Genomic DNA, 26,632 nt, shown 5'->3' with positions numbered 1-26,632 from the left:
GGCCTCCCACCCACAATGTGTGCTGACCCTTTAACCTACTCCAAGGTCAATCTAACCCTTTCCTTCCACATGACCCTTTGTTTTTCTTTCATCCATGTGCCTATCTAAGAGTTTTTAAATGTCCTTAATGAATCTCTCTCTATTACCACCCCAGCAGCGCATTCCAAGCACCCACCATTCTGAGTGGGAAAACCTATCTCTAACATCCCCCCCTATATTTTCCTCCAAAGAACTTAAAATTTTGCCCTTCCATATCAGCCATTTCCACCCCAAGGGAAACCATCTCTGGGTGTCCACTATCTATGTCTTTTATCATTCTGTATACCTGTGAAGTTACCTTTCATCCTCCTTCTCTCCAAAGAGAATAGACCTAGCTCACACAACCTACCTTCATAAGATGTGCTCTCTAATCCAGACAGCGGGTACTGGTGAATCTCCTCTGCACCCACTCTAAAGCTTCCACATCTTTCCTATAACGAGGTGATCCGAACTCTACACAACATTCCAATGGTCTAACCAGACACAAACAAGAGAGAAATCAGCAGATGCTGGAAATCCAAGAAACACACACACAAAGCGCTGCTGGAACTCAGCAGGCCAGGCAGCATCGATGGAAAACAGTCAACGTTTCGGGCCGAGACCCTTCATCAAGACTGGAGAAAAAAAGATGAGAAGTCAAAGTATGAAGGTGGGCAGGGGAGGGACATACTTAAGGCAGTTAGGAATAGACAATTAAATGCTGGCTCAGCCTGCAAAACCTATGACCCTTGAATGAATAAAATAACTAATGAAGTGCAAGTTTGCTCTCTAAGCTGCATTCAGGTATCTTTTGACATTCAAGCAGACACTGAGGAAATCAAGATACTTCTTTCAAAATCAGATCAACTTCCAATGGTACATGTAATTAAAGATACAGAAAACATTTCCACTGCCAGGACCACATTCTGAATTGATAGCACAATCACCCACAAGGAAGGCCTGAACCCATTTCTCATTTAATGCAGATTACTTTTGAATTAATGGATTATCTACCAAGTTTGTCATAGAGTGATCAACAACTTAATTCTCCAAATTAGAATGTATCTGTATGATAGGAATAGTTTTTACTTAGATAGGAAAGCCATGCATCACGACTACAGCCTTATATATGTATCTTATGATGGTCCAGGTCTTTAAAAAAGGTTTAAAATTCCTTGTGCATAAACAATAAGTATATGTAGATATGACGGTTATAGTTTTGACCCAAAATTCCAAGTTTATCAGTTATCAACTAAAACTCTTCTGGTCAATCTGAATCCCTGGCAACTTTGCAGGAGATGGAAGAAAAATAGCAAAAAATGAAATCAATCATTGTCTTAACCTCTTTCATACTTTTTTGAATCATTCTTATTGCCCAGGTCATAATTTATGTCTTTCCTCACTCCCCAATCTTTCTTTCCCATCTAAAGTTCACTAAATTAAAGACCAACAACATTAGCTTCACTTTCAAAAATGTTTAACAAAGTTCCTGCAACCATTACAAAGGCAATATTGTAAAATGTGGCAATTGCACAAACACAACTCATACAACAATTTATCATGATTGATTCCAAACTACAAACGTTTGTAGAAACAGCAGGAACCTCATGGGGGTCCCTGTTTGTTAATTGTTGTAACTGTGGCCATGAAACATCTCTGGAATAATCGGTCGGATTCAGCCTTGGGATCTGACTGGCTGCAATCTAATCTTCGATTCTGAAGTTGCTTCCTAATTGTGCTTGGCCCGCTGGATGGATTTGGAGTTTCTAAAATCTGTTCGCTGCCTGTGGAGGAATAATAAGCAATTTATTATTTGCCCCTGAAGACTGACAGAAACTTTGTGTGGAGAAATTATGCAGATCAATGAGTGATTAGTCTAGAGACTGAGGCAGTATCTGGGATCTGAAGAGTGCTGAGGGACGAGGTGTTAAGTGGAATATTCTGTACTCCATGACTGAAGTCAATGCCAGTCCATCGATGGAGCAGGTGGTCAAAGGCACCGAACCTCAACATTAAGACATTAGTGGGTTCCGTGTTTCAAAGTGCACACACATTGTTCAAGATGCACCAAATATTGACCAGCTGATAGCCAGCAATTCTCCATGGAACCATCAGTTGCAATTAAACCAGATTTAGCGCAATATGTTTGTGAGGAGAATAAATCTACAGAGAATATCTGAGATTCGAGAGAAAACAGACTGATAATTAAAAGCAATTTAAGTAATTAAATCTGAATGAAGAAAAAGAAACAGCAGAAAATGGGAGGAACTCTGGCTGTTGTAATTTTTTTCCAGTCTAGACTCAATGGTTCAGAATTCAGGACAAATAAATCATGTTATGGAGCAGATGATATTAAAAATGTGTGGTCAGAGTGAAATAGCATCAAAGCTGCAACAATCTGGTACACTTTTATTTACTTGGAAGAGAGATTTACATGATTAAACATCTCTTAAAGTCAGACAAAATGTTATGGATTATTATTTTGCCATAGCTGATTTTTGATTTAATAAATCTGTCCAGAACAGTGTAAACATTCAACATGATGCCAGCAAATTAGGTAACAGGAATGGAAGATTAAATTGAGTTAAAGCTTCACGTCAAAGAATATTCACCAGAACTGAGGAAAGAGGTTAGATTTATATTAGCAGAGGGTTCCGGAAGGATGGATTGGAGTAGTGGAATATTTCTGATGTGCTGAAGCCACAGTGGATGTGATGATATGTTGTTTAAGTTTTCTGGTTGAAATGTTAATAAGGGCTGATAGAGGGACAGAACTCAAGCACCAGCAAATATAGAAAACACTCATCAGTTCAGTCTGTGCTAGTGGAGACAGAAAATCTGATTCTGTATCATGGTTAACCTACATCAACAATTCTGAGACAGAGAAAGCGAATTGTGTTAAGTTTTGAATTCAATATTCAGTCCAGGCCAGAACATGCCCAGACAGAAGACGAGGTGTTGTTCAGAAAGTTTTTTATTGGCCCTAGTAATAGGAGAACAGAATACTACAGAGAGTTCAGAATGGGAATAGGATGAAGATTTAAAGGGGCAGGCAATGGGAAACTCAGGAAGACCACCTCATCATCCAAGGACTCATCACCCAATCTGCACTAGGTTTGTCCAGTGCAGAGGAGACCGCATCATGAGCACCAAGTACAATACATTAGATTGAAAGAAGTTCAAACAAATCTCAGCTTCACTTGGAGACATATAGATGGTGAGAAAGGAAAGGGTTAACAGGACCGGTGTTGCAACTCCTTTGGTTTCAAGGGGAAGTACTATGAGGAGGGGAGCGGTTGGATGAGATGAAAAGGCAAATCGGGGAATGAGGAAGTGAACAGTTCCTGGAAGGGGAAGTGGAGAATAGTGGGTGGTGCACAGGGAGGAGATGTAATCGTTAGTGAAATCTCACTGAAGGTGGAGAACACAAGGGATGGTTCTTCAAGAGAGGAAACCAGTGAGTTTGAAAGTGAAGATCAAAGAATCTCTGACTTTCCTCTGTTAAAAGGAAAGTGAGCAAGAACAGAGGTGTAGGAAAGAGATGAAATACAGCTGAGGCTCATCAAATATACCAGAGGGGAAGTCGTGGTTCAGGAAGGCCTCTCAGAAATGGATATGTGGAAAATCTCAGTGTTAGAGCAAATAGGATGGGAATGGAGCCACAGGGAGGATGGAGTAGAGCCTTACAGGAGACAGGGTAAGAGGAAGTATAACTAAGGTCACAGTAGAAAACTGTAATGGAAGCCTGATATTACCTTATCCCCTGAGATGAAGACAAGAGATCCAGAAAGGGGAGGAAATAGTAAGAGATGGGTCACTTCAACGTGAGCAATACGCAAACCTCATGAGCCCCTGTGTATCTTGTTTGCTGCTCCGATTCCAGCATCTGCAATCTCATGTGTTTCCATTTCAAAGTGAGCAGAGGGTGGAAATAAGCAGCAAAGACAATGCAAGCTTTCAGTTAAATTTGAGTCAAAATGTGAGAGGCTCGAAAACGAATCCTATGTGTGTCAGTTAAACTTGACTCAGGATGCAGCATCAAAACAGATACCAATGTATTGAATTCAATATCTTCAGGTTACACACTTTCTCTGTTATATCCGAATTGGCCAGTTACACTTTGGATCATTCATCTGAAATACTCAGTTTTCCTCTGTCCACTAGCATTGCTTAATTTACTGGGCATTCTGCATTTCAAAACTTTTACATTTTGGTTCGCTGTACTCTCTCCCCCCCCCCACTCCCAAATGGTTTGTTATTAACCTATCAGCCACTATCAACAGCTTATCAATGGCAGAACTGACCTCCAAAATATTCCCTTTGTTCTATCCATCCCTGCTGCATTCTCTCTGCAATTTAAATCTGACTTGTTTCCTCTCTTCCCCTACTCTGACAATGAGTCTTTGACCTGAAATGTTAATTTTGTCTTTCTTTCCACTGATACTTTCCAACTTACTGAGTGTTCCTGGCATTTTCTGTCTTGAGTGCTGTTCTGAGACAAAATGTTATAAACCAGGATTCAGTGCTTTAATAGGTGGATGTGAAATAAACTGTGGAACCACTTTATAGAAGAGCAGGAGCATAAAACCCCCTGGCCGATGCATAATTCCGTGATCATGCGTAATTCCAAAATTATTTCAATATCTTGTCATTGTTATTTACAGAACTGGTTGTGAAAAACTTAGCAGCTGCATTTCTTACATTGAAATGGTGACAACTCTTTAAAAGACCTTGAAGTGGCTTGGTTGTACCAAGGTCATACGAGGCTCTTTAGGTTCTACATAATTGCAAGTATTTCTTTCTCTCTTATTTAACAGCAGCCTGTTTCTAAGCGTTTGCAAACTGTTTATGTTATGCAACATCATAACAGTATAAATTTAAATATATTAATATATATCTTCAAATAAAGTTAAACTTACCCAGTATTTGCAGATCTAATCCAGTGTCCAGTCTAGATTGAGGTTTAATGCAGATGAAAAGGTAGCATAAAACACAGACTGTGATGAGGAAAACCAGCAGAACCACTGCCGCTATAGAAAGCCCCACCAGAGCCCAGATACTGAAACAGAATGTGCAAGTAAAACGTTTTAAAAGGTGCATTTAGACTGGATGTGGACCATAATTATCACTAAAAAAAAGAATTCACTTCAAGAGTTTAACAATATACATCAACAAAGAGTTTTGCATTTAAACACATCTCCCCTGGTTTAGGAACATGAGAAAACTGCAAGTGCAAATAGCTATTGGACCTATTAAGTTCAAATCCCCACAAAACATGTTTAAACTGCCTCCTCCTTGCACTTCAGATAAATGGAACTGATTTGGCAATGTGCCATCCACAGCTGAGGTTGATCCATCACTCGCAGAACATTTACTCTCTCGATTCCAGCCTTATCTTTCCTTGCCAGTTCAGATTTTCTGAGCCTGATAACAAAGATATGTCTGGCCACAGTGACAAATCCAGGTGTTTTAGCAGTAATGTGCTGCAATCAGATTTACTGCAGTGAACAGTCATGCAGAAAGCAAGTCCTGCTTTCCCATTGTTACCAAAGCCAATGCTCAGAATAAGTAGGATGAATTTGGCTAAAGAGGGTAGGCTTTTCTTTTTTTCTTCTCAAAGGAAGGAAAACTCTGCTACTGTAACATTTGACTCTTCAAAAGTTATCCACTTTGCCGAGTGTAACTACAGGATATGTCAAGCGTCTACCTCAATCCACACATATACACATTAGTTCCCCTATCCCCTTCCTATAGGCATAATTTTCAGTCCTCTATTACCTCCACATATCACTTCCCTGCCTGTGACACTATCTCCAACCTGTCATCCCTCACTTGCCTATGAACCCTTCCTCACCTGGTTCTACCTGTAGCTTGCCAGTTCCTAGCACCCCTTTCTCTCTTACTTACTCATTATGCTGGTCATATCCATTTTACTCTCTTACAGGGGCTTGGCCCAAAATTTTGATGATCCCCTTGCCTTCACAGATGCCGCCTGGCCCACTGACTTCCTCTAGCAACTTGCTTTATTTTTGGACTTCTTTGGACTTAATTTGAGAGAGATTGGCAAATTGATCTGAATTGCATTGTGCCTGGATGTCTCTTGTAATAGACCTGTCTGGCATAGGGAAAAGAAAATACTGCAAAAGATGAAAGGAATCGATGCGAAAAGCTAGGAGGAGATGGGCAGAAGAGAAAAAAGGCTGAGGGAGAAGGAATCTGATAGGAGAGGACAGTGGATCACGGAATAAAGGGAAGCAGGTGGGGAACCAGAAGGAGGTAATGGACAGGTCATGAGGGCTAGGGAAGGGGAAGGAGGGGGAACAGAAGCAGTGAGAGGACCACTAGACAGAGGGAAAACAAAGGTTGGGGGGGGAGTTAGAAGGGAGTGTACACCAGAAGTTAGAGAAATCAATGTTCAGGCTATCAGGTTGGAAATTACCTATCACCTTTCAGATTCTCACATCATTCCCTTCACCAGGTTTCACATTTCACCTGCCAGCTTGTATTCATCCCTCCATCACCCCCCCACCCATCTTAATCTGGGGGTTTCCCCTTTCTTACCAATACTGATAAAGGGTCTAAACTTGAAACGTTGACTGTTTACTCTTTTCCATAGGTGCTGCCCAGCCTGCTGAGTTCCTCCAGCATTTTGTATGTGTTGCTCAAGACTTCCATCATCTGCAGACTCTGTTGTGTCTCTGCTACAGTGCTGAACTGTTCAATAAGCCCTGTACCATGCAGCATTCATTTCCCCCTGTGCAAGAGCAACATGCAACTTTTTCAAAGAGTTTCAAAAAACTCTTTCAAAGAATAAAATATATAATAACCCAATGTTACATTGAAGAATCCAAGCTATCAGAAACCTGCATGATTAAAGTGTGGGCTGAGCTCCTTGCTGGGATTATTATGGTGGAGCACATTCATAAATGTATAAATCAGGGAACAGACCTGTTCAAAGTAACAGAGCATCCAAAATAACAGCTTCTGAGTTTCTTAAAAAGTCATTTTCAGATATTTGACATCTGGGTTATCCTTGTGTTTGAAGGCTTCCACCATCTATGGGTGTGATTAATTCCTCCCTACTTGCCTGGATGAGTGCTGTTCCAACGACAAATTAATAAAACTAACCATCCAACTTACATACGTGAATAAAAATGCCTCTCCCGTGCAACTTTGTGTTCAGAAATCGCAGCATCTCACTTAAACCCAAAAACATCCAATGGGGAACATTATGTAATGTATTTTTTAACATTAATACATTTTTGCTCTTTTTAGTAAAGTGATCTGATGGAGCTGAAAATGAGCTCATTACCAAATATGATCACTTTTAATAAGCCAAGTTTACCACATGGGATGATCACTGTTACACTAAGATCGAGAGTGCCTACCATGCTATCCGACACACGCACTTTTGGAAAGTCTAATCACCTGGCTGTACTTCTACTCCCTGAGTATAGGCAGAGGCTGAAGACTGCAGCACCAGTAGTGAGGACCAAGAAGGTATGGACGAGGGAAGCACACAAGCAATTACAGGACTGATTTGAATCGGTGGACTGGACTATATTCAGGGATTCATCTTCAAATCTGGATGAGTATGCCGCAGTTGTTATTGACTTCATTAAGACCTGTGTGGATGAGTGTGTGCCTACGAAAACTTGATATATATTCCCAAATCAAAGGCATGCATGAACAGGAGGCTCATCGTCTGCTAAAGGATAGATCAGTGGCATTGAAGTCTGGTGACCCAGTTCTGTACAACTACTCTGCACTGTACTTCAATAATAATAATAATAATAATAAAATAGGAATGACTTGCGGAGGGCTACTTCAAGAGCAAAGAAACAACTCTGAGCGAGGTTGGAGGCGACATTGGATGCACAACTCTGGCAGTGTTTGCAGGACATTACTTCCTACAAAACGAAACCAAATAGCAAGAATAGCAGCGATGCTTCACTACCAGATGAGCTCAATGCCTCCTATGCAAGCTTTGAAAGGCAGAATATAACTATAGCTGTGAAGCTCCCTGCTGCATCCAGTGACCCTGTGACCTCTGTCTGAGACTGATGTTAGGCTGACTTTAAGGAAGATGAGCCCTCCCAAGGTAGCAGGCCCTGACTGAGTACCTGGCAAGGCTCTGATAACTTCTGTCAACCAAATGGCAGAACTATCCAACGGCATTTTCAACTCTCACTGCTACAGTTGGAAGATCCCACTTGCTTCAAAAAGGCATAAGTATACTAGTGCCCAAGAAGAGTAATGTGAGCTGCTTTAATGGCTATCACCCAGTAGCACTCCCATCTACGGTGATGAAATGCTTTGAGAAGTTGGCCATGCCTAGAATCAGCTCCTGCCTTAGCAGGACCTGGACCAACTGCAATTTGCTTATTGCCACAATAGGTCTACAGTAGACACAGTCTCAATGGCTCTCCACACGGCCTTAGATCACCTGGACAATACAACACCTATGTCAGGAGCTATTCGTTGACTATAGCTCAGCATTTAACACCATCATTCTCACAGTCCTGATTTATAAGTTATAGAACCTGGGCCTCTCTACCTCCCTCTGCAATTAAATCCTCAACTTTCTAACCGGAAGACTACAATCTGTATGGATTGGTAATAAAAATAATAATATCACCTCCTCACTAATGATCAACACTGACAGATCTCAGGGTTGTGAGCTCAGTCCATTGCTCTACTCTCTACATACCCATGATTGTATGGCTATGTATAGCTCAAATACTATCTGTAAATTTGTTGTTGATACAACCATTGTTGGCAGAATCTCAAATGGAGATGAGAACACTTATAGATATACCGGCCAGTGGAGTGGTGTCGCAGCAACAATATCCCATTCAACGTCACTAAGACGAAAGAGCTGATTGTGGGCTTCAAGAAGGGCAAGACGAGGGAACATGAACCAATCCTCAGAGAGGGATCAGAAGTGGAGAGAGCGAGTAATTTCAAGTTCCTGGGTGTCAAGATCTCTGAGAATCTAACCTGGTCCCAACATATTGATGCAGCTAAAAAGAGGGCATGAGAGTGGCTATATTTCATTAGGAATTTGTCACCTAAAATACTCAAACTTCTACAGATGTACCATAGAGAGCATTCTGACAGACTGCATCACTGCCTGGTATGGGGGTGGGGGCACCTACTGCACAGGATCAAAAGAAGCTACAGAAAGTTGTAAAATTAATCGGCTCCAACCTGGGTGCTATCCTCCATATTATGCAAGGCAACTTCAAGGAGCAGTGCCTCAGAAAGGAAGCATCCATTATTAAGGACCCCCATCACCCAAGACATGCCTACTTCTCATTGTTACCATCATGAAGGAGGTACAGAAGTCTGAAGGCATACACTCAGCGATTCAGGAATAGTTTCTTTCCCTCTGCCATCCGACTCCTAAATGAATATTGAACCCATGAACACTGCCTCACATTTTCTTTTATATTATTTCTGTTTTTGCACTTTTTAAATTTAACATATTTTATATATAATATATATACACACGCTTACTGCAATCAATTTACTTAATTTTTTCTATATTAACATGTATTGTATTGTACTGCTGCCTCTAAATTAACAAATTTCACGACATATGCTAGTGATATTAAACCTAATTCTGATTCAATTTTAAATAAATGGAAATCACTTTATAAACTGTTGACAACGATATACTGATTCCATTCCAAACAAATTTAAAATGTTTAGAAATATATTTATTGGTATCCTTGCATTAAGTAACCAGATTTAACTTTAATGACAACATTTCAAGGTTCACAAACAACACAATTAGCAGTAAGACCTAAAGGTGATTCATTTGATCTGAATACATCCAAACATAAGCATTCAACTTTCTGCCTATAAATCACACTCATTAAACTCTAATTCACTAAAAACAATCATTTGCAAATTTCAAAGTTGTTCCAAGGAAAAGTCACTGACCTGCACTTTAACTCTATTCTTTATTCATGCTTGTTGCATGAGCTCTTTGGTATTTTCAGGATTTTCTATCTATGTTTCCAGCTTCCAACTTTCACATTATTTTCCCTTTGACACAACCATTTCTATTCTTATCAAGAGAATTAGCAAAAAGGCACATTTTCTACTATTTCTTTTCCCATAGAGAAAATATGAGTTAGACTCCTTGAGTTAATAAAATTATATTCTCTTATTACAGCTTCTTTGTTACTTTGTATAGTTTGTTTATATAACTATAAATTTTCATTACCATAAGCCAATTAAGGAGCTCAGACCCCACTATTAATCACCAAATAGTTTGTATCCTTGTATGCCGGTACTGTAAAACTATTACATAAAGACACGAGAGACTGCAGGTGGTGGAATCTGAAGCAACACACAATCTGCTAGAACTCAACAGGTTGAGCATTATCAGTGGGAGGAAGGAAAATGGTGACATTTTGAGTTGAAATTCTGCATTGGGACTGAGAGTAAAGAGGCGAGATGGCCAGCACAGAGAGGACAAGGGGAGTGGCAAGAAAGGATTCTGAGGTTATTTGTGGACTGAGGAGGGGTGCGAAGATGACAAATTGGAATGCCAGGTATCAGGAAATGTAGAGGAGGCCTGACCCAAAGGCAAAGTAGCAGAGATTATTTAGTGGTGAGGGACAGCCTGAATAACCAACTGCAAAAAAAAAACAAGCCGCGAGGGGCCACAAAACAAGAGAGAACAGATACGAAACTCACAGGCAACAAGGTAACTGAAGGCTGGGTGCACCTGGTTGAGGCTGGCTGGTGCAGTGTGTGAACACGCATTGTGGATGAGAGCTGGGTTTAAATAGGTTGCAGGTGAGTTAGTTGGAAGCAGGTGGTAGGTGAGTACTGTTAGTGGGTCGAGACTGGGAGGAGTCTGTCACCAGGTAGGGAAGGTGAGCAGAGGTGGGGTTGGAAGACGGTGGCAGGTGAATGTTAGATGGTGGCTAAGAAAGAGAGGAAAAAAATAATAAATGGGGACATGGGAGTGTGATGATTGGAGAGAGCTGCTGGAGGGCAATAAATAGGAATGCCAGTGCAGGATTCTGATGAGTAAAGGAAGTGAGAAATGGAACCGTTAGAGGTGAAGAGAGAGGTGAACAGCAGTTGGAACTAGATAGGAGTTAAGGGGGTGGGAGGGTAAGGCTGTGTGTGAATTTGGTGGATGGAGGAGGAAGAGGGAAACAAAGATGGGTGAAGGTGGGACAGGCTGGAAGAGGAACAAAGATGGGAGGACTGAAGATGAGAAAGAAGGGGGGAAACAGGGAAAAAGGTGGGGCTGGAGGGTTACCCAAAAATGGAAAGAGATTTGCTAAAGCTAGATATCCAGAGCAACGCACACAACATGCTGGAGCAAGTCTGCCGGTCAGGCAGTATTTATGGAAAGGAATAAACAGTCACTGTTTTGGGCCAAGACCCTTAATCAGGGCTCAATATTCATGCCACTTGGTTGGAGACCACCATGCAGAATATAAAGTGTTGCTTTTTCAGTTTGCATTGGGCTTCATCCTGGTAACAGAGAAAGCAAGGATGGACAGGTCGGTGTGGGAATGGGGAGGACAGTCAAACTGGTCTGCAACTGGGAGAACAGGATGTCTGTTGCAGACTGATCATAAGTGTTCTACATAACAATTGCCAAAAGTGGGGTGGTCTCTGTGGAGGGCAGTAAGGGATGGGGAGGAGGAAGTGTGGCTGTCGGTGGGATCACGTTGCAGCTGACGGAAATGACAAAGGGTAGTATGTTCAGTGCAGAGGCTCGTGAGGTGAAAGGTAAGGGCCAGAGGAATTCCATCACTGCTCTGTCTGGGAGGAGGGAGGGTGAGAAGAGAAGAATGGAGAGATGCAAGATAGGGCTCCACCAACCACAGTAGAAGGGAAGCCGCACTTCCTGAAAAGGGAGGATATTTCAGACGTCCTGGAACAAAAAGCTTCTTAAGAGCACATGTGGCAGTGACAGCAAAAATGGGAGAAAGGAATGGCATCCTTGCAAGAGACAGAATAGGACAACCAATCACCACAAAGTCTTTTCTTCTCCCAATGTTGGCCATCTCCCCTCTCTACTCTCAGTCGTGGATTATTTTATATTTTGATCTTTCAGTTAAAGAAATCCTATTTTACTCTTTCCAACTTCTCTTGAAAGTATTCCCACTTCATTTTAGTTTAGTCCATGGGAATAGGTCACCTCATGGAGAAGGCCAATATTCCTATCCATGTCTTCACAGTGTTACGAGTCTTTTCACCATATGCATCACCACAGAAATATAAACCTGACTATAAACAGCATGCTTTCAGAATAGTTCCCCACTGAGGAACTAAGTTTTTCCTTCTAAATTTATGACTGGGTTTGAACAACTTAGTCACTCCCAGCACTTTCACAGACATTACTAACATCCACTAACAGCTTATCATCCAAGAATGCAGTCAGGGACTTGGTGTAACACTTCATTTAAAAAAAACATCTGAACAGTGTAGCAGAGATTAGAAAATGTCGGCCCAAACCATTGGCCATTTACTCTTTTCCATGGCACTGCCTGGCCTGTTGAGTTGCTCCAGCACTCTGTGTTTGAACAGTGTGGCACTGCCACAGTCCTGCATTGGAATGTCGGTTTAGATCTGTGCACTCCCATCTTTGGGATGAGACAAACACACAAAATATTTGACTCAGAGGTGAGAATGTCACACATTGAGTTACGTCTGCTACTCGTTACCTCACACAACACACACACAAAATGCTGGAGGAACTCAGCGGATCAGGCAGCATCTGTGCAGGGAAATGAACAGTTGACCATTTTGGACCAAGATCCCTCATCAGCACTGGAAAGGAAGGGGCAGAAACCAGGAGAAAAATCTGAGGGGAGAGGCAGAGCAACAAGCTGGCATTTGACAACGTGGGTCCAGCTGAGGGGGACGGGAGGTGGGTGGGAGAGAGGAGATGAAAGGGACTGACGTGAGAAACTGGGAGGTGACAGCTTTGAAGAAGGAGGAATCTGATATGATTAGATTAGATTCAACTTTATTGTCATTGTGCCGAGTACATTTAGCATCTGACCAAAAATGCAAAGAATAGTGTTATTTACAAAAGAGTATTTACAAGGGGAGTGGACCATGGAATAAAGGGAAGGAGGTGGGGAATCTAGAAGACCGTGTAAGGAATCTGGAGCAGCAGCTGGATGACCTTCGACTCATAAGGGAGAATGAGGCAGTCATAGATGAGAGCTACAGGGAGGTAGTCACACCTAGGCTGCTGGAAGCAGGTCGTTGGGTGACAGTCAGAGGGGGGAAAGCGAAGGTGAGCAGACAGGTAGTGCAGAGCACCCCTGTAGCCATTCCTCTGAATAATAAGTTTACCGTCCTGGATACTGTTGGCGGGGACGACCGACCAGGTGTGATCCACGGTGGCAGGGCCTCTGGCACTGAGTCTGACCCTGTGGTGCAGAAGGGTGGGACGGAGAAGAGGAAAGCTGTCGTCATTGGAGACTCTATAGTCAGGGGAGCAGACAGGAGATTTTGTGGACGTGAGAAGGACATCCGCATGGTTTGTTGCCTCCCAGGTGCCAGGGTCCGGGATGTCTCTAACCGGGTGCACGACATCCTGGTACGAGAGGGAAAGCAACCAGAAGTCGTGAAACATGTTGGGACCAACGACATAGGCAGGAAGAGGGATGAGGTCCTGAAGTGTGAGTTTCGGGAATTAGGCAGAAGGCTGAAGAACAGGACCTCAAGGGTGACGTTCTCAGGATTGCTGCCAGTGCTACGTGACAGAGATGGTAAGAATTGGAGGAGATGGCAGTTGAATGCGTGGCTGAGGAGTTGGTGCAGGGAGCAGGGTTTTAGATCTTTAGATCATTGGGATCTTTTCTGGGGAAGGTGGGACCTGTACAGATTAGATGGGTTGCACCTGAACCCTGAACTCGAGGGGGAGCAATATCCTTGCAGGTAGGTTTGCTAGCATGGTTCGGGAGGGTTTAAACTAATTTGCGAGGGGGGATGGGACCCAGAGCGATAGAGCAGTGAAAGAAGTGCATGGAGTAAGGCCAGATCTAACATACAGAGAGACTTTGAGGAAAGAGAAGCAGAATAAACGGTGTAAAGACACTAAGGTATAAGGGCTGAAATGTGTGTACCTCAATGCAAGAAGCATCAGGAACAAAGGTGATGAACTGAGAGCTTGGATACATACATGGAATTACGATGTAGTGGCCATTACAGAGACTTGGCTGGCACCAGGGCAGGAATGGATTCTCAATATTCCTGGATTTCAGTGCTTTAAAAGGGATAGAGAGGGCGGAAATAGGGGAGGAGGGTGGCATTACTGGTCAGGGATACTATTACAGCTATTGAAACGGTAGGTAATGTAGCAGGATCCTCTTTTGAGTCAATATGGGTAGAAGTCAGGAACAGGAAGGGAGCAGTTACTCTACTGGGGGTATTCTATAGGCCCCTTGGTAGCAGCAGAGATACAGAGGAGCAGATTGGGAGGCAGATTTTGGAAAGATGCAAAAATAACAGGGTTGTTATCATGGGTGACTTTAACTTCCCTAACATTGATTGGCACCTGATTAGTTCCAAGGGTTTAGATGGGGCAGAATTTATTAAGTGTGTCCAGGATGGATTCCTGTCACAGTATGTGGACAGGCCGACCAGGGGGAATGCCATACTAGATCTAGTACTAGGTAATGAACCGGGTCAGGTCACAGATCTCTCAGTGGGTGAGCATCTGGGGGACAGTGATCACCGCTCCCTGGCCTTTATAATTATCATGGAAAAGGATAGAATCAAAGAGGACAGGAAAATTTTTAATTGGGGAAAGGCAAAATATGAGGCTATAAGGCTAGAACTTGCGGGTGTGAATTGGGATGATGTTTTTGCAGGGAAATGTACTATGGACATGTGGTCGATGTTTAGAGATCTCTTGCGGGATGTAAGGGATAAATTTGTCCCGGTGAGGAAGATAAAGAATGGTAGGGTGAAGGAACCATGGGTGACAAGTGAGGTGGAAAATCTAGTCAGGAGGAAGAAGGCAGCATACATGAGGTTTAGGAAGCAAGGATCAGCTGGGTCTATTGAGGAATATAGGGAAACAAGAAAGGAGCTTAAGAAGGGGCTGAGAAGAGCAAGAAGGGGGCATGAGAAGGCCTTGGCGAGTAGGGTAAAGGAAAACCCCAAGACATTCTTCAATTATGTGAAGAAAAAAAGGATGACAGGAGTGAAGGTAGAACCGATTAGAGATAAAGGTGGGAAGATGTGCCTGGAGGCTGTGGAAGTGAGCGAGGTCCTCAATGAATACTTCTCTTCGGTATTCGCCAATGAGAGGGAACTTGATGATGGTGAGGACAATATGAGTGAGGTTGATGTTCTGGAGTATGTTGGTATTAAGGGAGAGGAGGTGTTGGAGTTGTTAAAATACATTAGGACAGGTAAGTCCCCGGGGCCTGACGGAATATTCCCCAGGCTGCTCCACGAGGCGAGAGAAGAGATTGCTGAGCCTCTGGCTAGGATCTTTATGTCCTCGTTGTCCACGGGAATGGTACCGGAGGATTGGAGGGAGGCGAATGTTGTTCCCTTGTTCAAAAAAGGTAGTAGGGATAGTCCGGGTAATTATAGACCAGTGAGCCTTACGTCTGTGGTGGGAAAGCTGTTGGAAAAGATTCTTAGAGATAGGATCTATAGGCATTTAGAGAATCATGGTCTGATCAGGGACAGTCAGCATGGCTTTATGAAGGGCAGATCGTGTCTAACAAGCCTGATAGAGTTCTTTGAGGAGGTGACCAGGCATATAGATGAGGGTAGTGCAGTGGATGTGATCTATATGGATTTTAGTAAGGCATTTGACAAGGTTCCACACAGTAGGCTTATTCAGAAAGTTAGAAGGCATGGGATCCAGGGAAGTTTGGCCAGGTGGACTCAGAATTGGCTTGCCTGCAGAAGGCAGAGGGTGGTGGTGGAGGGAGTACATTCAGATTGGAGGATTGTGACTAGTGGTGTCCCACAAGGATCTGTTCTGGGACCTCTACTTTTCGTGATTTTTATTAACGACCTGGATGTGGGGGTAGAAAGGTGGGTTGGCAAGTTTGCAGACGACACAAAGGTTGGTGGTGTTGTAGATAGTGTAGAGGATTGTCAAAGATTGCAGAGAGGCATTGATAGGATGCAGAAGTGGGCTGAGAAGTGGCAGATGGAGTTCAACCCGGAGAAGTGTGAGGTGGTACACTTTGGAAGGACAAACTCCAAGGCAGAGTACAAAGTAAATGGCAGGATACTTGGTCATGTGGAGGAGCAGAGGGATCTCAGGGTACATGTCCACAGATCCCTGAAAGTTGCCTCACAGGTGGATAGGGTAGTTAAGAAAGCTTATGGGGTGTTAGCTTTCATAAGTCGAGGGATAGAGTTTAAGAGTTGCGATGTAATGATGCAGCTCTATAAAACTCTGGTTAGGCCACACTTGGAGTATTGTGTCCAGTTCTGGTCACCTCACTATAGGAAGGATGTGGAAGCATTGGAAAGGGTTCAGAGATTTACCAGGATGCTGCCTGGTTTAGAAAGTATGCATTATGATCAGAGATTAAGGGAGCTAGGGCTTTACTCTTTGGAGAGAAGGAGGATGAGAGGAGACATGATAAAGGTGTACAAGATAATAAGAGGAATAGATAGAGTGGATAGCCAGCGCCTCTTCCCCAGGGCACCACTGTTCAATACAAGAGGACATGGCTTTAAGGTAAGGGGTGGGAAGTTCAAGGGGGATATCAGAGGAAGGTTTTTTACTCAGAGAGTGGTTGGTGCGTGGAATGCACTGCCTCAGTCAGTGGTGGAGGCAGATACACTAGTGAAGTTTAAGAGACTACTAGACAGGTATATGGAGGAATCTAAGGTGGGGGCTTATATGGGAGGCAGGGTTTGAGGGTCGGCACAACATTGTGGGCCGAAGGGCCTGTACTGTGCTGTACTATTCTATGAACCAGAGGGAGGTTATGAGAAGGGATGAGAGGCACATCAAAACATAAGGGGTAAGCGGGGGGGGGGGGGTTAAGCAGAGGGGAATGTTTACCACAAGTTAGAAAAGTTAATGTTCATGCTATCAGGTCAGAGACCACCAAGAATGGATATGAAGTGTTGCTTCTTCAACTTGTGTTTGGCCTCAGCACAGCAATAGGAGGCTGTGGACAGATGTAGCCAGTGTGGCAATGGGAAGTGGAAATGAATTAGATGGCCACTGGGAGATCCTGGCTGTTCCAGTCAACGGAGCAAAGGTGCTCAACGAAACGTATGTTGGGTCCACCCACATAGGGCAGGCTGCACAGGAGCACCAACGGCAATAAATGACCATGACAGTCTGGGAGGCAAATCACCACTTCATCCTGAAGGACCGTTTTGGCCCCTGAATAGTGATGGAGGAGAAGGCATAGGAGCAGGAAAAGGACTTTGCGCAGTTTCAATGATAAATGCCAGGAGGGAGATCTGTGAGGAAGGATACGTAGATAAGGGAGTCAAAGAGAGTGATCCCCATGGAAACAGAGGCCTGAATGTGTGTTTGGAGTGGGTGGGGCTGGGGGTGAGGAGATGTGCCTAGTCGTGGGATTCTGTTGGAGTTGGCAGAAGTTGCGGAGAGTTGTGTTGGATGTGGAAGCTCATAGGGTGGTAGGTGAGGACAAGGGGAACCCTAGCCCTGTTATATCGGGGGAGCGGGATGGGGTGAGGGAGGACAAATGAGAGTTCAAGGAAATTCAGATGAGGCAGCATTATACTGATGGAAGGGAAACCCTGTTTTCAGAAAAAAACAGTGGACATCTCATAAGCACTGGATTTGATATCCTCACCCTGAGAATTGTTGCTGTGGAGACAGAGGAACTGAGAGAAAAGAAAAGCATTTTTACGATGAGGTATAGTCAAGATACTGTAGCTGCTAGAGTCAGTGGGTTTGTAAAAGATGTCAGTACAATCACTGGGTTAATTCCAGGGATGGCGGGACTGTCATATGTTGAAAGATTGGAGTGACTGGGCTTGTATACACTGTAATTTAGAAGGATCAGAGGGGATCTAATTGAAACATATAAGATTATGAAGGGATTGGACACGCTAGAGGCAGGAAACATGTTCCCGATGTTGGGGGAGTCCAGAACCAAAGGCCACAGTTTAAGAATAAGGGGTAGACAATTTAGAACGGAGTTGAGGAAAAACTTTTTCACACAGAGGGTTGTGGTTCTGTGGAATGCTCTGCCTAAGAAGTGGAGGCCATTTCTCTGGATTCTTTCAAAAAAGCATTAGATAGAGCTCTTAAAGATAGCGGAGTCAAGGGATATGGGGAGAAGGCAGGAACAGGGTACTGATTGTGGATGATCAGCCATGATCACAGTGAATGGCGGTGCTGGCTCGAAGGGCCAAATGGCCTACTCCTGCACCTATTGTCTATTGTCTCCAGAAATGGTGACAGAGAGATCAAGAAAGGGAAGAGAAGTGTTAGAGATGGACCAAGGGAATGAGGGCATCATGCCAAGTTAATGAAATTGACAAACTCAGCACGAGTACAGGAAACAACACCAATTATAGTCATCAGGATAGTGGAGAAAGAAATAGGGAGTATTACAGATGCAGGCTTTGAACATACACCATTCCACGTAGCTGACAAAAGAGCAGGCACAGATGGGGCCCACATGACTGCCCATGGCAACATGTTTCGTTCCAAGAAAATGGGAGGAGCCAAACAAGAAATTTTTGAGAGCAAGAACCATTTCTGCCAGATGGAGGAAGGTGGTGGTGGAGGGGAACTGGTTAGGTCTGTTGTCAAGAAAGAAGTGGAGAGCCTTAAGGCCTTCCTGATGGAAGATGGAAGTGTAAGTGTCTCTGCTGAAAATAAGATAGTCGGGGCCAAGGAGCTTAAGTGATTTAAGTGATGGAAATGGTACGATTTGTCATGGATTTAGGAAGGAAGGGACTGACCCAAATGGAACAAAATGGAGTCAAGATATGTGGACCTGGGTTCAGTGGGGCAAGAGTTGTTACCAGAAGTTAGAGAAATTAACCTTCATGCCTTTCGATTGGAGTTGTTTAAAAAAAGATGTTGGTAGAAAAGATGTCAATAGACGCTTATCCTTACAACCGTGCAAAATGCTACAGCTGCCCCTGCAGCTCCTCCCTCACCACCAATCAGGCCCCTGACAGGTGAGCTGGTGATTCACCTGCAAGTCTTTAGGGATCAGTTATTTCATCTGGTGCAGCCTGTTCTGCATCAGTGAGACCCAACATGGATTCGGGACCACTTTGTCTAGCACCTTTGCTCTCCTACCACAACAACGAGGGTCTCCCAGTGACTACTCATTTCAATACCAATTCCCAGCCCCACACCATCATGTCTGTCCACAGCCAACTTTACTGCCACAGTGTGGCCTGACACAGGTTTGAGGAGCAACACTTTATATTCTTAGTCCCTAACCCAATGGCATGAACACTGATTTTGCTAACTTCTGGTAACTATCCCCCTCTGCTTCACCCTCCACTTTGTCTTCCCTAATTCTGGTAGCCCTTTTACTCCTCCTCCTCTACCCTCATGACCTGCCCATCACTCCCTTCTCGTTCTCTACCTCCCTCTCTTTATTCCATGGTCCACTCTCATCAGATTCCTCCTTCTTCAGCCTTTTACTTCTTCCACCTATCACCTTCGATGTGCTCACATTCCCTTTCATCGCCATTCCTACCCACCTATCTTCTCCCTCATCTAGACTCACCCATCACCTGCCATATTGTTCTCCTCCACCTGCCCCCAGCTTTCCAGTCCCAGTGAAGGAAGGGTCTCAGTCCGAAATGTCGACTGTTCATTTCCCTCCATAGATGCTGCCCGCCCTGCAGAGTTCCTCTGGCATTTTGTGTGTTGCTCAAGATTTCCAGCAACTGCAGAATCTCTTATGTCTTATTAACTTAACTACATCCATTACTGTATACTTATACTTAAATCATCACCAAGGCAAATAAGGAATGATTTTCATGACTTTCTGTGAGTACATCTATTAATGCATTAATGTCTACTTAATTGCATTTTATTACAAAAAGAATTATCTACTTGATTGGTGCAAATTGTACCTAATCAAGGGTATAAATAACATTGCTGGTAACTGATACAGTATATTAAAACATAATCAATATTCAGATCTGCATTGATGCTTAATAAATAATTCATATAATACCTGTAATAATTTCTAGTGTTTAACAGTAGCTTGTAATATAATATTAACATTAATATTGCAATGATATCAGAAAAAAAGGAATAAAGATGTAAAAATAAATAAATAATCTGCTGCTGGAAACAGAAAAGTTTATACAATACACACAAAATGCAGGAGGAACTCAGCAGGTCAGGCAGCATCTATGGAAAGGAGTAAGGAGTCAACGTTTTGGGCTGAGACCCTTCATCAGGACAATGAAGAGTCGTGGCCTGAAACATCGACTCTTTACTCTTTTCCATAGATGCTGCCTGGCCTGCTGGGTTTCTCCAGAGCATTTTGTGTGTTTTACTTTGATTTCCAGCATCTGCAAATTTTCTCTCGTTTATACAGCCTATTAATAGGAAAGAAAAATATGCAGGATTAATTGTAACTCTTTGGGGTTTCAGGTGATATACATTACATGCTTATCTTCAGTGATTTATTCTAAACCCATCTTCTCATTACCAAATGTCCATGATTTTCAACAAAACAGCCATCAATTTTATTGCACTGAAGTATCAGGTGCTGATGCTCATTCATTATCCTTTAAGTGATTATATTACAGTTGGTATAGCTTCTGTAGGGATGTTATCAAAAACAATGCCACAAAAGTTCTATTTGAAAAATAATACACAAAAGATAACCAAAATTAGCCACAATCAATTTTGTATCCACCCTCCCCCCAAAAAAACGCAGGTCTGCTTTAGCAAGCATAAAAGTCTTTATTCCAATAAAAATACAATTCAGCTCAGACATCCCAGAATGTCATTTAACAAAATACAGAATTTGTCACTTTGCTATTGAATCCATTTTGTGCATGTTCTTTTCCAGAATTTTCCATATAACTTACAGTCCTTTTGGGAAACGGCTGTTGCATTTGCCATTTTCAGTCTTCTGCTACTGTGTCAGGGAAGGATTAAAAGATTATATCAAGTTATTCTGAAATCTTTAACACCCTCCCACTGACATGCTGTTCTTTGACAATTTCTGTGGCATCATTTCCAGAGCAAACTAGAAACTATGGATGACTGAGAGAACCATTCCCTAATGAAGTCTGAGTCTGTAGCATTCAATCAGGTGATCCTGACCTGTTAGAGAAATCAAGGTACAACCTTCCTAAAGCTATCAGAAGTGCCACGAGGCAATTCCAGCCAAAAATCAACTCCAGACCAACCCTCAGCTATGACAGGGCTTGCATGGTATAATGGGCTACAAAATGAAGTGGGGCAGCCTCATTGACAACATTGCCTCCCTCCTCAATGGGTCTCACCTCATTGACAACATTGTCTCCCTCCTCAATGGGCCTTACCTCATTGACAACATTGCCTCCCTCCTCAATGGGTCTCACCTCATGGACAACATTGCCTCCCTCCTCAATATGCCTAACACATTCTAAGCACATTTTGAACAAAAGGACAATGGGCTATCATCAGCCACTCGAACAGGCTCCAAAACACCTGTACTCACAGTTACTGTTCCTGACATCAGATCTGGACCCTGTGATCTCTGTCTCAAAGGCCAACGTCATTCCATCCTTCAAGAGTTCCTGGGCATCAACAACTCGAGGATCTATCCTCGTCCCAATACACTGATGCAATCATGAAGAAGGCCGACCACTGGCTCTACTTCATTAGGAGTTTGAGTGGATTTAGCATGTCACCAGGGCTCTTGCAAATTGCTCCACGTGTGCAGAGGGGAGCATTCTGACTGGTTGCATCATAGCAGGAGGTCCCAACCTGGGGTCAATGGGCCCCTCGGTTAATAGTAGCGGTCCATGGCCTAAAAAAAAGTCAGGAAACCTTAGTATAGAGGACCCAATGCACAGGATTGCAAGAGGCTGTAGATTCTTGTAGACTCAGCCAGTTCTATAACAGCGTGACCCTCCCAGCCATCGGGGACATCTTCAAGATGTAGTGCCTCAAGAATCTGGCATCCATCGTTAAAGATCCTCACCATCTGGGATATGTGCTCAAACGGGCAGGAGCTTGAAGACCCATACTTATTCTGCATTCTGTTATCGCTTTTCCCTTGTAACCACCTCAATGTACTGATGTTGTAAAATGATCTGCATGGATTTTCACTTATTTTGATAAATGTGACAACAATGAACCAATTACCAAGTGACTTTTAATCAAATTAAATTTATATTTTTAGACAGTTTTGTAAAGAAATAACAATTCGCATCCATAAGATTAAAATTTAAGGATCGTACGTACTTTGCAAAGCAGCGAATATGATTCATTTGGACATCATATAAGTGTGAGATTTTCAAACATTTTATACCAGATTTACTTTGCAAATCCCTAAAATTCATGTCACTTGTTGGAAAAGCAGAAACAGCCCAATGTGTGAAGGTCTGAATCTGAGTAGGATTTCTAGTTAAAATGATTCACGTACAGAAATCACATGTCAATTTTATGAAATGACTAAAAGATATACCGGTAATTTTACTGTCACTATGTCAAATCAGGACCAATGATTAATGCATTGTATCATCCACGCTTTTTTTTCATATCGATTCTCATATTTTGCCCAGAATATGAGTAATCAACTCTCACTCCCAGCAGAATACCCTGGAAGCTGAAGTGATTGAAGAGCTAGTGGAAGAGCTCAGAAAACAATTTCCAATCCATACTCATCCCCGGGTACCAACCAAAATCAAAAGGTACCATACAATGAGAAAAAGTTATTATGACAGTGCGTCCTTGGACATTCTCCACCGAACATTTATTTTAGGTGCTGCTAAATCCTTTCACATTCTTGCCTACCAAGATAAGACCTAAGTATTATTTCCTTTTCAATAGGGAATAGTCAGGCAAAAACATGGATTTGTGCAAGAACATTGACAAAAAGGGAGAACAAAGACAGAGTAACAATTTAAAAAATAATCTATTATAACATGAAGTCAATTTCAACAAAATATGGAACTTCTTTACTTCCTTAATATTAAATCAGAGCAAATCACTGACATATGTACTTTGGACTGTTGTAGAAAATGTATCAAATGGATAAAGACAGGGAAAATTAATTACATCTCTTAAAATATGGTAACAATCTGCTAGTATTTTAACAGTTTTTTAAAAGTTTTAAAAAGTACTAACGTCATTGTTATGGACGGCAGCTTGTATTCCTGAGAACTGCTCACTTCCATTGATGCAATGGTGAAAATTCACTAAGTTACATGTAACAACAAAATTCGCTGCATTTAATCTGTGCTTAAAATTATCGCGTCTCTTTTTATTGCAACATGGAGAAGTATTCACTATCATCAGCTTAATGACACAGATCATGACTAGATCGCTTCTCCTATCCTTCCACAACACTGAATCATTGAACATAGCTCCAGTGAACTTAAACTAATGATGCATTTAAGCTTGTGGTTTCCAATGCCAGTCACTGCTGGAAGGTAATTTATTAAAAAGTGTTTTAATCTTCAAGGATTCCAGAAAAAAAAACAATAATTGCCAATAAACATGCAGGAACATTTTAAACTTGCTTACCAGTCAAGTCTTCATTTTCCACCTTGATCAGTAACAGTGAGCAATTGAAAAGCAAAACATTGCAAATGTTTGGAAATTTCCAATTGTAAAAAAGTAAACCTGAAAATTCACAGGTCTGCTAGTATCCCTGTGTGGAGCTAGTGTCCTGGTTTCCTCCTAAAGTAAGCTCATTGTCTACCGTAGCATAGGTGAGTTGATGGGAATGGGGGACAATTGGTTACAGAGCAAATAAATGGGGATCGGGATTGTTCTGTGCCAAATGGCACACAAAATATGAAAAACTGAGGAGTGAGAAAGTTAGCATTTCCAGTCAATGACCTTTAGTCAGAATTACTAAGAAATGTCAATATTGCTTATCTCTCTCTCCACCGATGTTCACTGATCTATGAGGTATTCCAGCATTTTCCGTTTTTATATTGACTGCATTCACCACTCACTATAAACCTCATCCTTAAAACACCACACCACTATCCAACCCCTTCTCCCTCTGCTCGCCACATAATCCAGCCCATCCCGATCACACACACAGCGGACGGCCACACACTGCGCTGCGAACTTGATGTTTATCTGGTTCTCCGAATCGTTCCTGGTTATTATGGAAAACTTGTCATAATACTGTCAGGTAAATCCACGTTATTCCAACACGCATCACAGAGGTCAGAACCACCTCTTGAAAGGGTTACAGAGTTTTAAGTATGACTTGTGTAAATTATATATTTCTTGGTGAAAATATTCTTCACACCTCTTTTAACCTGTTACTGCAGGTGATTGTATGTTTAAATGTTGACGCGCGCGCGCGCGCGCGCGTGTGTGTAAACGGTGCACGTATATTTATTTGTACCTGACTGTAAATACCAGGGTGTGCATTAATAAAGAGGTTTTGCATTGCACAGGATCCTATTTTTGACACTAATTTGTTTTAAGGACAATTGGTTGTAAGCAAACTCGTTGTTCTTGCAGTCTACCATGTCTCTGCTCGGCAGACTACTTGCGATGTAAAGGGGCTTTGGAAGGTGTGCTTGCCGCGGCTGGAATTTCCCGCCATCAGCGGGAAAGAATGAGCTGCATTCCCGTTCCGTTCACTTATAAATCATGCCACTACTGCCACTTGTCCTGGAGTGCCCAACATCTGTATTATAAGCCTTGCCAAAAAGAGCGGACCCGGCACTCTGTTAGTAGTGTTTTTGCGTGGACTCTGATTGACACTGCGTTTCTTTATGTGTCTCAATCGTCCACTCTCCAGGAATTCCTGAAAGGCGCATTTCATTAGCCGTTGCTGCTTAACCAATTAACAGACGGCTTTTCTTAGAAAACAGAAGCAATTTCCCTCTGCCAACATAAATGAAGAAACGTGTTTTTTTTTTACCTTAACCACCACATGTAGCTGTAGGCGTAAGGGAAGAAGCTGTTGGGATCATCACAGCAGTATTTGATGTCATTGAAGCCGCAGCAGTAACTGGCAGCTAGATCGCCGTCGGGCTTGGGGCACGTGAAGTTAGCAACGAAGATATTTTCCATATTATAGTATCCGCTGCATTCCGCGCTCATGGTGAACTCGAGAGAGAGGTTAGCGAGCTGGATGGTGCGAGAGGCACGGATTCCGAGTGCGAGCCAAGTTACGAACCTCAAAGGCAGCTGACGCCCGCGCCCCTGCACCTCAGGTAAGCTGGTTCTCCCGATCGTTCAGACTCCCAGAACGATCGAGCCAGGAACCAGTTAAATATCTGGCTGCGGGCTGTAAAACCGACTCATTCTTTCACTGCTGGCTCTCCATGCTCTGGCTAAAGATCTCGTCCAAGCAGCTGTGTTTTAACGGCAGACTAACTTCTATCGTCGGAACCTGGAGTTCCTTGTTTTACTGGACGAAGACTCTGAGCAAAAACGAATTCAATTCCTTTCATTTTATTTGTGGAATAAGTACGTTCTGTAGAGGAAACGCGTGAAGCCTATTGCAGTCTGAGGCTTTGTCCATGATTGCCGCTTTCTTGTGCCATTAGTTCCCCTGCTTCAATTAGATAGGTGTTGAAGTCTAATATTTTTCACGCTTGACATTGCTTCCACACTTGATAATAGCTGCAGAGTCTCATTGCTATCGAAACTTCACAGTGGTGCTTCAGTGTAAATAAGACACGAGCCTTCGGCATTCTGTACTGTTGGGCAAGTATAGTGTAAAAACTGTATTAGCGCCAACAATTTCTGGACATGAGCACGTTTTATAAATCTTTCCATCATGGGCTAGGATCGGGGATTAAAACTACAAAATCACATATTCAGCCCATTGCCAATGGGGCTAACACAGCAAGAGAGTGAATCTCTCCAGGTGGCAATTAGGTAGAGGAATGGGGTCAGGAAAGCTTCATCATGTATTTCACTCCAGAACTGTGTATCACTTTCGGAAAATGGTGGCATGAATGTTCCTCTGGGGGTCAGCCAGAGCCAAGATCACTTTGCAGCATCGTGTAAGTGGGAAGGAGCAAGAGTCGAAAAAGCCAGAAGACTTTTCAGGGAATAGGCAGACACTTATAAGACCATAAAATATAGGAGCAGAAGTAGGCCATTCAGCCCATCACGTATGCTCCACCATTTCATTATTGCTGATCCAATTTTCCTCTCAGCCCCAGTCTCCTGTCGTCCTCCCGTATCCCTTCATGCCCTGACCAATCAAGAATCTATCAACCTCTACTTAAATATATACTGTATAAAGACTTGGCCTCCACAGCTGCCTGTGGTAAATAATTCCACAGATTCACTACTCCCTGACTAAAGAAATTCCTCCTGATCTCAGTTCTTGTCACGGGGTGGGGGGCGTTGAAGGCAGACCCAAAAGCAAGACACAGACACTGTAGTTCTACAGGACTAGGATTATCGAGATAGCAAGGGGAGTCAAGAAGAAACGACGCTGGACATTGACACAGGCCCTGGACG

The 26,632-nt window shown here is 42.8% G+C and overlaps 1 protein-coding gene across 1 annotated transcript; it reads right to left on the bottom strand.

Annotated features, from left to right (window-relative positions):
* Positions 1 to 1,623: 1,623 nt before the first annotated feature.
* Positions 1,624 to 25,255, bottom strand: LOC134354534 (protein shisa-like-2A). Its single transcript, XM_063063452.1, has 3 exons — positions 25,074 to 25,255; positions 4,938 to 5,077; positions 1,624 to 1,802 (listed from the first exon to the last, which is right to left on the bottom strand). Exons 1-3 carry the CDS (start codon positions 25,253 to 25,255, stop codon positions 1,624 to 1,626), a joined length of 501 nt encoding a protein of 166 aa, XP_062919522.1.
* Between the last annotated feature and the right edge of the window lie 1,377 nt (positions 25,256 to 26,632).

Source organism: Mobula hypostoma, chromosome 12, assembly GCF_963921235.1.
Source record: "Mobula hypostoma chromosome 12, sMobHyp1.1, whole genome shotgun sequence".
Lineage (NCBI taxonomy): Eukaryota > Metazoa > Chordata > Chondrichthyes > Myliobatiformes > Myliobatidae > Mobula > Mobula hypostoma.
Note: the sequence above shows the minus strand (reverse complement) of the source record. Positions and strands in the feature narration are given on the sequence as shown.

What these genes read in the sequence shown, in the direction of transcription:
- LOC134354534 (XM_063063452.1), bottom strand. Translation starts at nt 25,255, where the DNA reads ATGAGCGCGGAATGCAGCGGATACTATAATATGGAAAATATCTTCGTT. An exon ending in AGCTACATGTGGTGGTTAAG is followed by an intron (nt 5,078 to 25,073) that starts GTAAAAAAAAAA and finishes ATTCTGTTTCAG; the next exon opens with TATCTGGGCTCTGGTGGGGC. An exon ending in ATTAGATCTGCAAATACTGG is followed by an intron (nt 1,803 to 4,937) that starts GTAAGTTTAACT and finishes ATTCCTCCACAG; the next exon opens with GCAGCGAACAGATTTTAGAA.